Raw genomic sequence first — 14,142 nt, forward strand, 5'->3', positions numbered from 1 at the left:
AGGAAAAATGCAGTCATAATACTCAATGCATATCCAATGGGGGGAAAAATTTTTGTCCATCATGGGGCTTGAAATTTGGGCCTGATCACCGTCCCTGAGCTCTTCCAATGAAAATTTTAAGTCTTAATAAATGTGTGAAATATCAGGATCAGTAATAACTGGAGCAAAAGCTCTACAATCAGAGAAGTTTTAATAGTAACACTGGAGCCACGAAATCAGCAAAAACAAAAGAATGACTGTGGAATCCTCTTTTGTTCCACTACATCTGATTTGTGAAACAAGATTATTCCTTGCGCTAAAGGAGACTTCATATATTGAAAAGTTCTTTTAATGGTAGAGAAGATAATGCTCTAAGGATGATAACTGCATATTTTTCCATACAGAACACTTCAATAAATAAATAGATAATTTAAAGAATCATAGATATGACACCATTTATATTGGAGTCGAATGATATAAAGTGAAATAAAATGGAGGTATTCTTAGGTCCTTAAAAACAAAGATCTTATAATTCCAAAGTTGAAAAAATGAAATGTATTGACTAGAGAACTTGATTACTACAGTTGAGGGTAGTATCAGTACATAAAGGGCTCAATCCACTGTACTGCCAAAAATTAACCTGAGATAAGGAATTCTGTATGCATTGATCCTTGTAATTATTCTAAACTTTGCTTAGTTTCGAGCTGACAACTTTTACTAATTCATTATCATTACAAAACTACTTCATCTAAACTATAAAATCTCAGAGGACAAATAAATATGTAATAGTTATAATTATTTTAAAGCTGAATTTAAAGTTAACTAACATTTTAATGTAAATACTTACACATTACAGTGACCCCCAAGAGCATAATATAATGCAGACCATCCAAAAACATCTTTTAAAAAGACATCAACACCTTGCTGTAGAAGAAACTTCACCATATGTTTTGATTCATGTTGGACAGCATACATGAGGGTTGATCTAAAATAACAAAGGCAACATTGTACCTTTTGATATTTCCATATGCTTATTTACATGGGTAATTAAATAGGTTTGGTAAGTTTAATATCATGCCTGTGTATGTAAAATTGGCCATTTATTTATACCAGCAATAACAAGTATCATACATTTCAGTTATCTCTAAAACTGAGGAAAAGTCTTTGTTAGTTATCTCCAAAAGTAAAAGGAGAAACCAATCAGATGACTCTTGTCCCATTGGGATATTACATAGAGAACTTCCTAACTGAACTTGCTATGAAGGAAAATTAATATCCTGGGTCCCATGTGTCTAATGTAGGTAAAGAATTCATCTTTATTTTATTTTATTTATTTTGCCAGTCTTGGGCTTGGACTCAGGGCCTGAGCACTGTCCTTGGATTTTCTCAAAGCTAGAGCTCTACCACTTGAGCCACAGCACCACTTCTGGTGTTTTTTTCCTATGTATATGGCACGAAGGAATTAAACCCCGGTCTTTGTGAATGCTAGGCAAGCAATCAATCACTAGGCTACATTCCCACTCCCCCTTTTTTTAATGACAGTCCTGGGGCTTGAACTCAGGGCCTGAGCACTATTCTTGGGCTTTCTTAAGGCTAGTACTCCACCACTTGAGGCACAGCACCACTTTTGGTTTTTTCTGTGTATGTGGTACTGAGGAATCAAACCCAAGGCTTTAACCATGTGAGACAAGCACTCTACCACTAGGCGACACTCCCAGCTCGTAGGTAAAGATTTTAATGAGTAATGCTCCATTATTTCTCTCATCTTATATAATAAATCCCACAAGCAAGTAAATGTCAGTAAGTTGGAAGTGGCGCTGTGGTTCCAAGTAGTAGAGCTTTTGAGCCATAACCTTGAGCTGTCGAGGTCAAGGACAGCACCCAGGCCCAGAGTTCAAGCCCCACAATTGCCAAAAATAAATAAACAAAAGTCAATAACTAAAAGTTATTGGCATGGAGCCAAGAGTTTGGCCTAGTGGTAAATGCTTGCCTAGCATGCACCGAGACCAAAGTTTGATTCCTCCATACCACATACACAGAAAAGCCCGAAGTGGTGCTGTGGCTTAAGTGGTAGAGCTCTAGTCCTGAGAAAGTCCAAGGACGGTGTTCAGGCCCCAAGTTTAAGGCCCAGGACTGGAAAAAAAGAAAAAAAAGAGTTATTGTCATGAGTAGAATAATCATATTATTTCTATAAAATGATATTAATGATGATGGCAACTATAAGCATAATAGAGTTGTAGGCAAAGGCCTACACCATACATACATAAACTTACAATTCCTTATCATACTTTAATATATCCTCCTTTTCTTTTTAGGACATGTATTTACTGATAAGTGTTCTCCAGTTCCTGGGAAACTGGGGGTAACAAAAACTAATGCTGTGTGAATCTAAAGTCTTCTCTTTACCACCAACCTATGACTTATCTAAAGGAAAGGTTGTTCAATTAAATTTTACTTTCATAGCAATTAAGTCAATTTTTAAAATTCTATGATTTGAAGACACAGTGCTCCGCAAAAAGTTCATTGTTGTTGAGAGGTGACTGGATTCTGCATGTGATAACTTCATTCATTAGGTAACTAAACTGGGGAGTTCAGAGTTAAATGGGCTATTAGAAAAGAGAATCAATTGGAGGAAATGGTTACTGAAGTCCCTGTGCCTTTGAAACGTGTATCTTGTGCTATGACTCTTCCGCCCACCTTTCTGCTTCCTGAATCCCAGGTAAGGAGCAACTTCCCCTCCTCTAGGACACACTCTCTAATTATTGTACCTCACTTCAAGCCCAGAGAAAATATAACAGCCAACCTCTGAAACTATGAGCCAAAATGTGCGTTTTTATTTATTTATTTATTTAAATTTATTGTTGGTCATGGGCTTCAACTCGACCTGGGCGCTGTCTGTGTGCTCTTCAGCTCAAGACTACTACTGCACTACTCTACCACTTGAGCAACAGAGCCACTTCCGATTTTCTGGTGGTTACTTGGAGATAGAATCTCACCAACTTTTGTTCCTGGGCTGGCTTTGAACTTTGATCATCAGATTTCAGCCTCCTAAGTAGCTAGAATTACAGACATGACCCACTTGCACCTGGCAAAATACATCCTTTTTATATTGTTTTGCTGAGGCACTTTAACACATGGATGATTAGCTTATTACATTACCACAACAAAATAAACTATACTATGTAAGGGAAAATATCTGAATAGATATCTGGCAATAGAAGTTCATAGTAATTTGGGAATAAGCTTTTATCAATATTCTTGAAAGAAATTGATCTGAAGCAAACAGTTTTCAAAGAGGTATAATAATTTCTAACGTTACTTAATATATTATTATTTACTTTGTGTAGTATCTTAAGGTATAAAATACAAGTAACTGTTATAAAATAGTTAAGAATTTCATAGTGTATGAAAATTAAACTGAAATTCATACTATATTCATAATATCCAACAAAAATAAGTGAAAATGAAACAAGGTAACTTCAAGAGACAAAAGTGGGAGATTAGTGGAAAGGGTAAAATTAATAAGATACACTTATAAATTGATATATTGTATCCAAATAGGGAAAGAGGAAATGAAACTTTCCCTCTGCAGATGACCTGATTCTGTATTTAAAGAACCCTGTAGACTCCACTCCCAAGTTGCTTGAGCTGATTTGAAACTTTGGCAAAGTAGAATGCAATCCAGAAATTGGGAAACAATTCCTTTTGCAATAGCCTCAAAGAAAATAAAGTACTTAGGAATTAACTAAGAATGTAAAGGACCTTTATGATGGAAACTTTAAAGACCTGAAAAAGGAAATTAAAACAGACTGAGGAAGTGGAAAAACCTCCCATGCTCCTGGATTGGAAGAATTAACCTTGTGAAAATGGCAATCCTGGGCCAGGAGTTTGGCCTAGTGGTAGAGTGCTTGCCTAGCATGCACAAAGACCCAGGTTCGATTCCTCGGTACCACATACATAGAAAAAAGCTGGAAGTGATGCTGAAGCTCAAGTGGTAGAGCTCTAGCCTTGAGAAAGCCCAAGGACAGTGCCCAGGCCCTGAGCTCAAGCCCAGAACTGGCAAAAAAAAAAAAAAAGAAAGAAAGAAATGGCAATCCTGCCCAGGGCTATCTACAAATTCAACATGATACCCATCAATAGCCTAATGTCATTCCCTAAGGAAATAGAAGAGGCAATCCAAACTTTCATATGGAATAATAAAAGACCCCCAATAACAAAAACAATTCTTAGCAGGAAGACTATCAATACCAAACAAAACAGTTGGGTACAGTCACAAGAACAATCCTGAGGACCAATGGAATAGAACTGAAGACCCAGAAATCAATCCGCAGACCTATGGCCACCTAATCTTTGATGAGGGAGCAAAAAAAAATAGGATGGAAGAAAGAAGCCTCTTCAACAAGGGGTGCTGGTAGAATTGGTTAAGCATCTGTAGAAAACTAAAGTTGGATCTTTCTATATCACCCTGCACCAGGATTAATTCCAGATGGATCAAAGACCTTGAAATAAAAGCAGATATACTGAAAACTTACAGAAAGAATACCTTAAGTCTCCTTGCTGCAGCTCCAAACTGTCTTAATAAAGAATCAGAAACACAACAAATTGAAGCAAGTTTGGACAAATGGGACTGCATTAAACTACAGAGCTTCTGTATGGCAAAGGACATAGCTAGTAAATTAGGAAGTCTTACAGAATGGGAGAAGATCTTCACTAACCATACAACGGACAAAGGCTTCATATCTAAAATATATCAACAGCTCAAAAAATTGAATCACTCCAAAACTAATCTCCAAAGAAACAACCATCCCATTAAAAGATGGGCCAAAGACTTAAAGAGAGTCTTCTCTGAAGAAGAAATAAAAATGGCCTATAGACACATGAAGAAATGCTTGACATCTCTGGTCATAAAAGAAATGCAAATCAAAACAACTCTAAGATTCCACCTTACTCCGGTTAGAATAGCCATTGTCAAGAAAACTAATAACAACAGATTCTGGCAGGGATGTGGCCAGGAGGGATCACTACTACATTGTTGGTGTGAGTGTAAACTCGTTCTACCACTATGGAAAGCAGTATGACAGTTCCTCAAAAGACTAAACATAGAACTCCCCTATGATTCAGCAATTCCACTACTTGGCATTTACCCAATCGTCCAGAAACAAGGACATACTAAATCCACTAGCACAACCATGTTCATTGCAGCACTATTTACCATAGAAAAATATGGAACCAATCCAGATGCCCTTCAATAGATGTTTGGATCAAGAAGATGTGTTACTTATACACAATGGAATTCTATACTGCCATAAGAAAGAATGACACTGCCCCATTTGTAAGGAAATGGAAAGACTTGGAAAAAAATTCATATTAAGTTAAGTAAGCCAGACCCAAAGGAACATAGGCCTCATTTGTAATAATTATATATCTAGGACTCTCCTAGCAGAGGATTACAATAGCTCAAAACTTAGATACATAATTTCATATAGGATGAGACTAATGAAAGGATCTCTAGGATATGGAGACAAGAGCTTTATCTTGTGTGATTTTATTTCTAATGTACTATGTTATTTCTCTTCTTTTTTTGCCCATTGGTTAATCTCATATTGTTACTGTATCTGACTTTGTTACCTGGTATATTGTATATACGTTTATTTGTTTATTTGAAATAGGAAAGGGAAGGGGGAGAACAAGATGATTGGGAGAGGGTGAGAGGAGATGAATGGGGACAAAAACATGAGAAGAGGTATCAATGTATGAGAAGTAATATACCTACTACCTGGCAAATGTAACTGTAACACCTCTGAACATTACCCCAACAATAAAAAATAAAATAAAAATAAGTGCAAAAAAATGAATAAATTGATATTTTGAATTTGAACCCCTTGCACAATCACTAAAGGTAATAAAAATAAATAACATGGATCAGAGGAAGCAAGATGGTGTCAAAACAATAGGGACCCAGCTAGCTCTCTCCCACAAAAAGAATCAGGGAATTCCAGGAGCTAACTGTCTTAAGAAATCAACAACTACAAATTTAAGAAGCAACAGAGAAGTATACAGACTGGAAAGGAAACCCAGATAAAGCTTATATCCAATGCTCTCAATGAATGTAAAACACAAGGACTCCTCCCCAACCCCTCGCTGCTGGGGCCTCCGAGCTGCAAAGGCGGTACTGGTCCAGGAAGCTGTGGAATCCAGATGCAGGAATCCCACACGTACCAAGCATGGACAGCACAGACAGCGGCAGAGATCATCTTACCCCATTTAGAATGGCCAATATGCTGAATTCAGACAACAACAAGACAAATGCTAGCAGGGTTGTGGAGAAAGAGGAACCCTGCTGCATGCATATATATATATATATATATATATATATATATATATATATATATGAACATACATCTATATATAGTGGAATTCTACATAATTAACAGACAAGATAAAATAATGGCATTTGCTTGGAAGTAAATGAAATTAGAGTGAATCATGTTGAGTAAAATAAGTCAAGACCAAAAGAAAAAAAGGCACATGGTATCCTTAATATGTGGATATGATCCAAATGCTGCAACAGCAATGACTCAATATTTGGGTACCCAAGGTTATAGACATGGTTTTGGAGATATAAACATAACTACATAGTCATAAAAATCTATGATGGCCTATAGACATATGACTCTATAGACATGTTGTATTACATATACTAATTTGTATCTATGACATACAAACCCTCAGCTTAATTTTAATTATGTTCTATAATCTATGTACCAGTGATTGTTTATAGAGATTCCCTTCTTGAATACTTATTTGTTAAACATGACATTTGCAATATGATGTTAATAAATTCTTTAATTCAAAAAATAACACAGATCATTCATCATTAAAAATAAATAGGAACCCTTCTGTTTAACTGTTCTTTGAATCTGAGTCTAAAACATTTGTGTAGATATTTGATATTATATTTCAATAAACATAAACTAAGCTTTTACTATCAATGTGCTATTTCTGATTTGAGTGTGATTTCCCACTAGCAGAACACAAGGAGGGGAAAAAAATAATAAATAACTATACCTATTCAGCTCATCAACTGCATGTATATTGGCTTTATTTTCTATTAAAAATTCTGCCATCTGCTGCTTGTTTTCCTTTAAAGCAAGCAAAAGTGGTGTGAGACCATCCTGTGGAAATCAAAAACAAGAAACAATGTATAACTCATGAAATTACTTATTTCTCTACTGAGTTTAAAATAAACATATACAGAGGAAATAAACTGCAATCTCTGCCCCTTTCACACATGTTCCCCTCACCTTCCTAGGACTTTTCACAAAACAGCATTTACCCTGGTATGTGAGAGTCCTGTAACTGATGCCATCTAAACAAAGAGCTCCATGAGGACAAAGGCATTATATTACATCTCAGCAACCACCATCTCCAACGTGTACAAGGCAGCCATTATCAGAGTAAATGCTGATAATGCCGTCTTGAAGTATTATGCCCCCAGAATTCATGAAAATATATTTGGGAAATATTATAAACCTATGCATTCTAAATCTACTATAAAGGTTCATAATGTTGCTTAATGCATATTTGACAATGCTTTTGTAGCAAATATGCATTTTTAAAGAAGTAAGGTTTAATGGGCACTGTGATGAGAACTTTCCCATTTTGTGGAGCGAGCCAAGTTATGGAAAAGGCACATTGATCCTCTTTTATTTATAATGCCCTATTCCAACTGCCAATGCCAGATTCTACTTTTCCAAATACATCACTAAGGAAACTGGCTTGAAGTTAAAAGGTATAGTATTAAATGAAGGTTGATATTTTTATATGATAAAATATTTTTGATAGCTCAACAATTACATTTTCTCATTTTTACTGATAATCCTATGACCTTGATGCATACCTGCTACTAGAAATCCAAGTAAATCACTAACTTCTTTTCAGAGAAATTCATTAACTCTTTTATTTTCAAAGAAATGTACATAAGAAAAACAAGGGCCAGGGTGTGTAGCCTAGTGGTAGTGTTCACCTATCATGCACAAAGCCCTGGGTTCGATTCCTTGGTACCACATATTCAGAAAAGGCCAGAAGTGGTGCTGTGGCTCAAGTGGCAGAGTGCTATCCTTGAGCAAAATGCAGGCTCTGAGTTCAAGCCCCAGGACTGGCAAAAAAAAAAAAAACTGAAGGAATTTATCAGTAAGAATTCTAATGCTAATGGGTATGAATAATTTTTTTGCCAGTCCTGGGGCTTGAACTCAAGGCTTGAGCACTGTCCTTGGGATTTCCTCAAGGTGAGTGCTCTACCACTTGAGCCACAGCACCACTTTCCAGCTTTTTTCTATGTATGTGGGATCGAGGTGCATAACTTCACAAACTTTGATACCCTTTTTCGTGACATGGTCCCCATTTCCCTCCCACCCTCCCCCCTCTTTTCTTGATTTCCCACCTTCCCTATCCAATTTCAAATAACCAATTAGGCACATATAAAATATATCAGATAACAAGGTGGAAAATTGTAACAATATGAGATAACGAAGGGACAGCAAAAGAGATGAGCAATAACATAGTACATTAAGGACAACAGTCACTCATTATATGGCTTTTGTTTCCTTATCCTGGAGGTCCTTACATTTAGTGTCGTACTATTTGGCCTTATGTCTCTAGATTTTGTTCTATTGTAAAGGAGTCCAGATTTTTTGCTGGAGTTCCCAGAAATTTAAACAAGGAATCCCAAATTTTAAATAGAACAAATTAATTCTCATCTATGGCCACGTTTAGCCCATAGGCCTTGTGGTATACTCTTGTAATTGTTTCCATATGATTAGGGATAAAGGATTTGTCTGTGAAATATTTTCTCTCAATATCAACTTTAACCAAAATATCAGACCAGAAAACATTTAGAAAAGAATCAAAACAACTTCCTCAAGTATTTTTCTAACATGAATTAGTTTATATTTAGTTAACTACGAATTAATAGATAAATTCATAGGATAGCTAAATAACTGTATGGCTTTCCATGATTAAAGCTTCCAGGCTAATAATGTCATACATCCTTTTCTGAACTTAACATACTTAGATCTGATTCCACACAGTGTCAAGTGAAAATAAGATGCATGATTTACAACTGTTCTATAATAAACAAACCTGATTTTAACATTGAGTATTCTTAAATCAGGGGGCAGGGAAGAGGAAGAATTGGTTGTTTGATTTTTGTCTCCACTGGGGCTTGAATTCAGGGTCATGCAGTTTGGGCTTTCCTGTTCTTGGTCTACAACCCAGCTTTTTTGCTAATTGGAAGTGGAGTCTTAGGAACTTTTTAGTCTGAGTGGAGTTAAGACTTCCATCTCAAAGTGTCCGTTTCCTGAGGAACTAGGATTAAGGACATGAGCTAGAGGTGTCTGGCCAGAACTGGAATTTAGAACCTGTTGACCTGAATTATCACGAGATGAAATCCTTATGACAGACTCTATTTTTATTAGAAGACTTCCCATAACCAAACTTCTAACACCTTCTAAATGGTAGTGGATGGCAACTGATGAAAAGGCAAAGGGTATTGTATTACAAGCCACTTATTGTGGCCAGTCATACTTCTTTGGCTCCCCCAAGAGTGAAGGTAAACAAATGAAAGATAGGCTGCCATTATTGGAAAGGGGAGACATGGCAGGTATTTTAATTTTGTGAATATATGTCTGTCTGTCTGTCTGTCTGTCTGTCCTGGGATTTAAACTCAAGGCCTGGGAACCACCCCCTAAGTTTTCTGCTCTTCCATTTGAGCCATAGTTCCGATTCGTGCGTGTGCATGCGCGCGCGCGTGTGTGTGTGTGTGTGTGTGTGTGTGTGTGTGTGTGTGTGTGGCTGGAGATCAGCCTGACCCAGCTGGCTTCAAAACGTGATACAAAGATTTCAGTCTCCTGAGTAGGATTTACAGATATGAGCCACTGACACCCAGCGATGTTTTACTTTTAAAGAATAAGGAATGGCATCATGACATTCATCCAATCAGTTATTGTCTAAGAGTAATATCACAGTCTGAAAGATATAGTTGTTTTTTTTTAATTAGTCAGAGATCAGGACTGGGTACCTGCTGCTTTCACTCATTGGCTAGTGCCCTACCAACTGAGCTGTATCTCCAGCCCTAGAATACACTTTTAAATATCCTTTTATGGCCCTATTAGATTTTCTAAGTCCAAATCTTTAGAATCTGAATTGTGCACATTATCCAAACTTTTCCCACATTAATATGTAGGGTAAACCTGTGGAGAACCAGAAAATCATTCCAATCTCATCCTTCATCACTTGGCAGCTTGGACAAAAAGAAAAAATAAATATTACTGAGTATTCCTTTAATTTCTCCACTTAGGGAAAATGACAGGTAATGGATCACAAAATTAAAATTACAACTTGATTTCATTTTCCAAAATTACAAAATAAGATAACTCTTCTCACTGACAGACTATACTTTTGAGAATATAGGTTAAACAATTATCTAAGTAACTCTTCATTAAAATGGAAGAGAAATGTTCTATCTTTCCTTTTGTTTCCCACATAGTCACTCTGGCCAGGATTCTTCAGGATCTGCCTAATTTCATCTCAAGGCAACTTTGTAATTTCAACATAATTTTCTTTCCCAAATTAAGTAATATTATCCCTAAAATTGAAGAGTACCTTTTTTTGTATGCAAGCTTTTTGAAAAAGTTTAAACAACTCATTTATGGTATTATCCCTCAACTACCTACTTTCAAATTGGCCTACAAAATTGTAATTGCTTTCCCTATACTATATTTTATGCTTTGATCTTATCTCAAAGAAAAAGTTCACTTTGATCAAAGTTTTCAACAGCAATAATGTTTCCAAATCATTTTGTTTACGTATGAAAATAAAACCATTCCCAAAGAAAATTTACCTTTATACTCTGAAATTTCTAGGAAAATATCAGTATTTAAAGTAAACTATTTGAAAGATTTTTTAAGAACATTTTCTTTCAGTGAATGCTTCAGCTTCTATATATATAGGAAATAAACCCAGTATGTCACTGCTAGAACAAATATACTTCAATAGTTTGAATGTACGGTTCGACTATCTTTACCTTGGTTTGCGACTCAATACTTGCTCTGTACGCCAGCAGTTTGGCAGCTATTGGCACATTGTCACTGTAGATAGCATAGTGAATAGCAGCGTTGCCATTGCAGTCCCGTACATTTGGGTCAGCACCATGTTTGAGCAGAAGAGCCACACATTCCTCATGCTGACATTGTGAGGCCTGTGGGTACCACAGCAAGAGACAACTCATCAATTCAAGGCATTCAACATTCCACAAATTTCACCATTTCATTAGTGTTTGTGTGTGTGTGTGTGTGTGTGTGTGTGTGTTTGTGTGTGTGTGTGTGTGTGTGTGTGTTTTGGGGGGGGGGGGTGGGAACTTGAACACCAGGCCTGGGTACTATCCCTGAGCTTTTGTGCTTAAAGCTAGCACTCTACCACTTGAGCCACAGCTCCACTGCTCCACTTCTGGCTCTTTGGTGCTTTTGATTTTAGTTAAGAGCCTTACTGAGTTTCCTGCCTAGGCTGACTTTGAACTACAGTCCTCAGATCCCAGTCTCCTAAGTAGTTGGGTTTAGGGATGTGAGTTACTGGCTCCCAGCCAATTAGTTATTTTAAAGGTGAGATAAATTCTTTTCATTTTAAGACTTTGTTGCCAGTCCTGGGGCTTGAATCCAGGGCCTGAACACTGTCCTTGGGCTATCTCAAGCCTGGAGCTCTACCACTTGAGTCACAGCACCACTGCCAGCTTTTTCTATGTATGTGGTACCAAGGAACTGAACTCTGGTCTTCATGCATTTTAGGCAGGCACTCTACCACTAAGCCAAACTCCAGGCTCTTAAGACTTCTTTAGTTGAGGTTGATTGATACAAACTCTCAACATGTACCTAGGCTTGCAAGAACTTGAGATGCTCCTGCCTCAATGTCCAGTGTTGCAATTACAAGTGCACAGAACCATTCCCGGATATGAATTGTAAGTATTTAAATCAAATTCATGTCCCAAAGAAATGATGTACTATTAGCTACCTTAATCAGAGCTGTGCTGTTGTCACTGTCACAAATATCAATCTCACATTTCTCTATGAGAAGAGACACAATATCTAGATGTCCATATGCACATGCGTAATGCAGAGCGGTCCTATGAAATGAGAAGACATTTCAGGAAATTGTAAGGCCTTAAAAGAAAATAACCAAATTGCTCATATAATAGCATTTTTTCAGAAGAAAGATTAGCTTAACTTATTAAAATTGTTGTAATATTTTTTCATATATATTTTATTGTAATTAATAGAGAGTTATATTATATTCACCAGATAGAAGGTGCATTACTTCACAAACATTGATACCCTTTCTCATGTCATGGTCCCCATTTCCCTCACCCCCCCCCGCTGCTCATCTTGATTCCCCTCCTTCCCTACCCAATTTAAAATAACCAATTAAGCACATATAAAATATATCAGATAACAAGGTGAAATAATAATATGAGATAACCAAGGGACAGCAAAAGAGATGAGAGATAACATAATACATTAAGAACAACAGTCATTCATTATATGGCTTTTGTTTCCTTCTCCTGGAGGTCCTACATTTAGTGTCATACTATTTGGCCTAATGTCTCTAGATTTTGTTCTATTGTAAATCTCTGCTAGGAGAGCCCAAGGGTCCTACTGATTATGACAAATGAGGGAGACTATTGGGCCTATGTTCCTTTGAGTCTGGCTTACTTCACTTAATATGATTTTTTCTAAGCCTCTCCATTTCCTTACAAATGGGGCAATGTCGTTCTTTCTGACAAAAGCATAGAATTCCATTGTGTATAAATACCACATCTTGTTGATCCACTCATCAACTGAGGGACATCTGGGTTTGTTCCATATCTTTGCTATGGTAAATAGTGCTATAATGAACATCATTGTGCTAGTGGATTTAGTATGTACTTGTTTCTGGATGATTTGGTAAATGCCAAGTAGTGGAATTGTTGGGTCATAGGGAAGTTCTATGTTTAGTCTTTTTTTTTTTTTTTGCCAGTCCTGGGCTTGAGCTCAGGGCCTGAGCACTGTCCTTGGACTTTCTCAAGGCTAGAGCTCTACCACTTGAGCCTCAGCACCACTTCTGGCTTTTTTCTATGTATGTGGTACCGAGGAATCGAACCCGGGTCTTCATGCATGCTAGGCAAGCACTTTAACCACTAGGCCAAACTCCCGGCCCTATGTTTAGTCTTTTAAGGAACTGCCATACTACTTTCCAGAGTTGTTGAACAAGTTTACACTCTAACCAACAGAGCAGTAGTGTTCCCTTTTGGTCACATCCCTGCCAGCTTATGTTGTTATTAGATTTCTTGATAATGGCCATTCTAACTGACATGAGGTAGAATCACAATGTTGTTCTGATTTGCATTTCTTTTCTTTTCCTTTCTTTCTTTCTTTCTTTCTTTCTTTCTTTCTTTCTTTCTTTCTTTTTTTTTGCTCATTGTGGGGCTTGAACTCTGGGCCTGGGCACTGTCCTTAAGCTCTTCAGCTCAAGGCTACCACCCCACAACTGGACCTGAGCGTTGTCCCTGAGCTCTTCAGCTCAAGACTACTGCCCTACCCCTTGAGCCACAGCGCCACTTCCGATTTTCTAGTGGTTAATTGGAGATAAGAGTCTCACAGACTTTAGTGCCCAGGCTGGCTCTGAACCAAGATCCTCAGATCTCAGCCTCCCGAAAGCTAGGACTACAGGCGTGAGCCATGGCACCTGGCAGATTTGCGTTTCTTTTAAGGCCAGAGATGTGGAGCATTTTATCATGTGTCTACTTGTACATCACCTTGACAATAAAATTAAATTTTAAAAAAAGAACTATTTTTCTGTTTCATTTTTGAGACTTCCTCAGAGAAGTCTCTCTTTAATGTGGAAAGAAAAATCATATTAAGTGATGTTAGCCACACCAAAAGAAACATAGGCTTCATGGTTTCTCTCATTTGTAACACGTGGAAAACATTTAGGATTCTCCTAACAGACGATCATAATAGCTCAAAAGCTATATGTGTATGTCCACATAGGATGAGACTAAGCAAAATGAACTCCAGGATATGAAAACAAGAGGTTTATCTTTGTGATTGTTGTTCTTAATGTACTATGTGAAAC

The 14,142-nt window shown here is 37.1% G+C and overlaps 1 protein-coding gene across 1 annotated transcript in view; it reads right to left on the reverse strand.

Moving 5' to 3' along the window:
* Positions 1–14,142, reverse strand: part of LOC150058676 (uncharacterized) — a 98,601-nt gene that overhangs the window by 79,257 nt on the left and 5,202 nt on the right. Inside the window, exons 2-5 of the mRNA XM_090338796.1 lie at positions 12,043–12,154; positions 11,063–11,236; positions 7,048–7,154; positions 827–964 (exon numbers count right to left, since the gene is read on the reverse strand). Of these exons, the coding sequence (XP_090194922.1) occupies positions 827–964; positions 7,048–7,154; positions 11,063–11,236; positions 12,043–12,154 (531 nt within the window). The remainder of the gene's footprint in view (positions 1–826; positions 965–7,047; positions 7,155–11,062; positions 11,237–12,042; positions 12,155–14,142) is intronic.

This window comes from Megascapheus bottae, chromosome 9 (genome assembly GCF_031878675.1).
Source record: "Megascapheus bottae isolate mThoBot1 chromosome 9, mThoBot2.hap1, whole genome shotgun sequence".
Classification (NCBI taxonomy): Eukaryota; Metazoa; Chordata; class Mammalia; order Rodentia; family Geomyidae; genus Megascapheus; species Megascapheus bottae.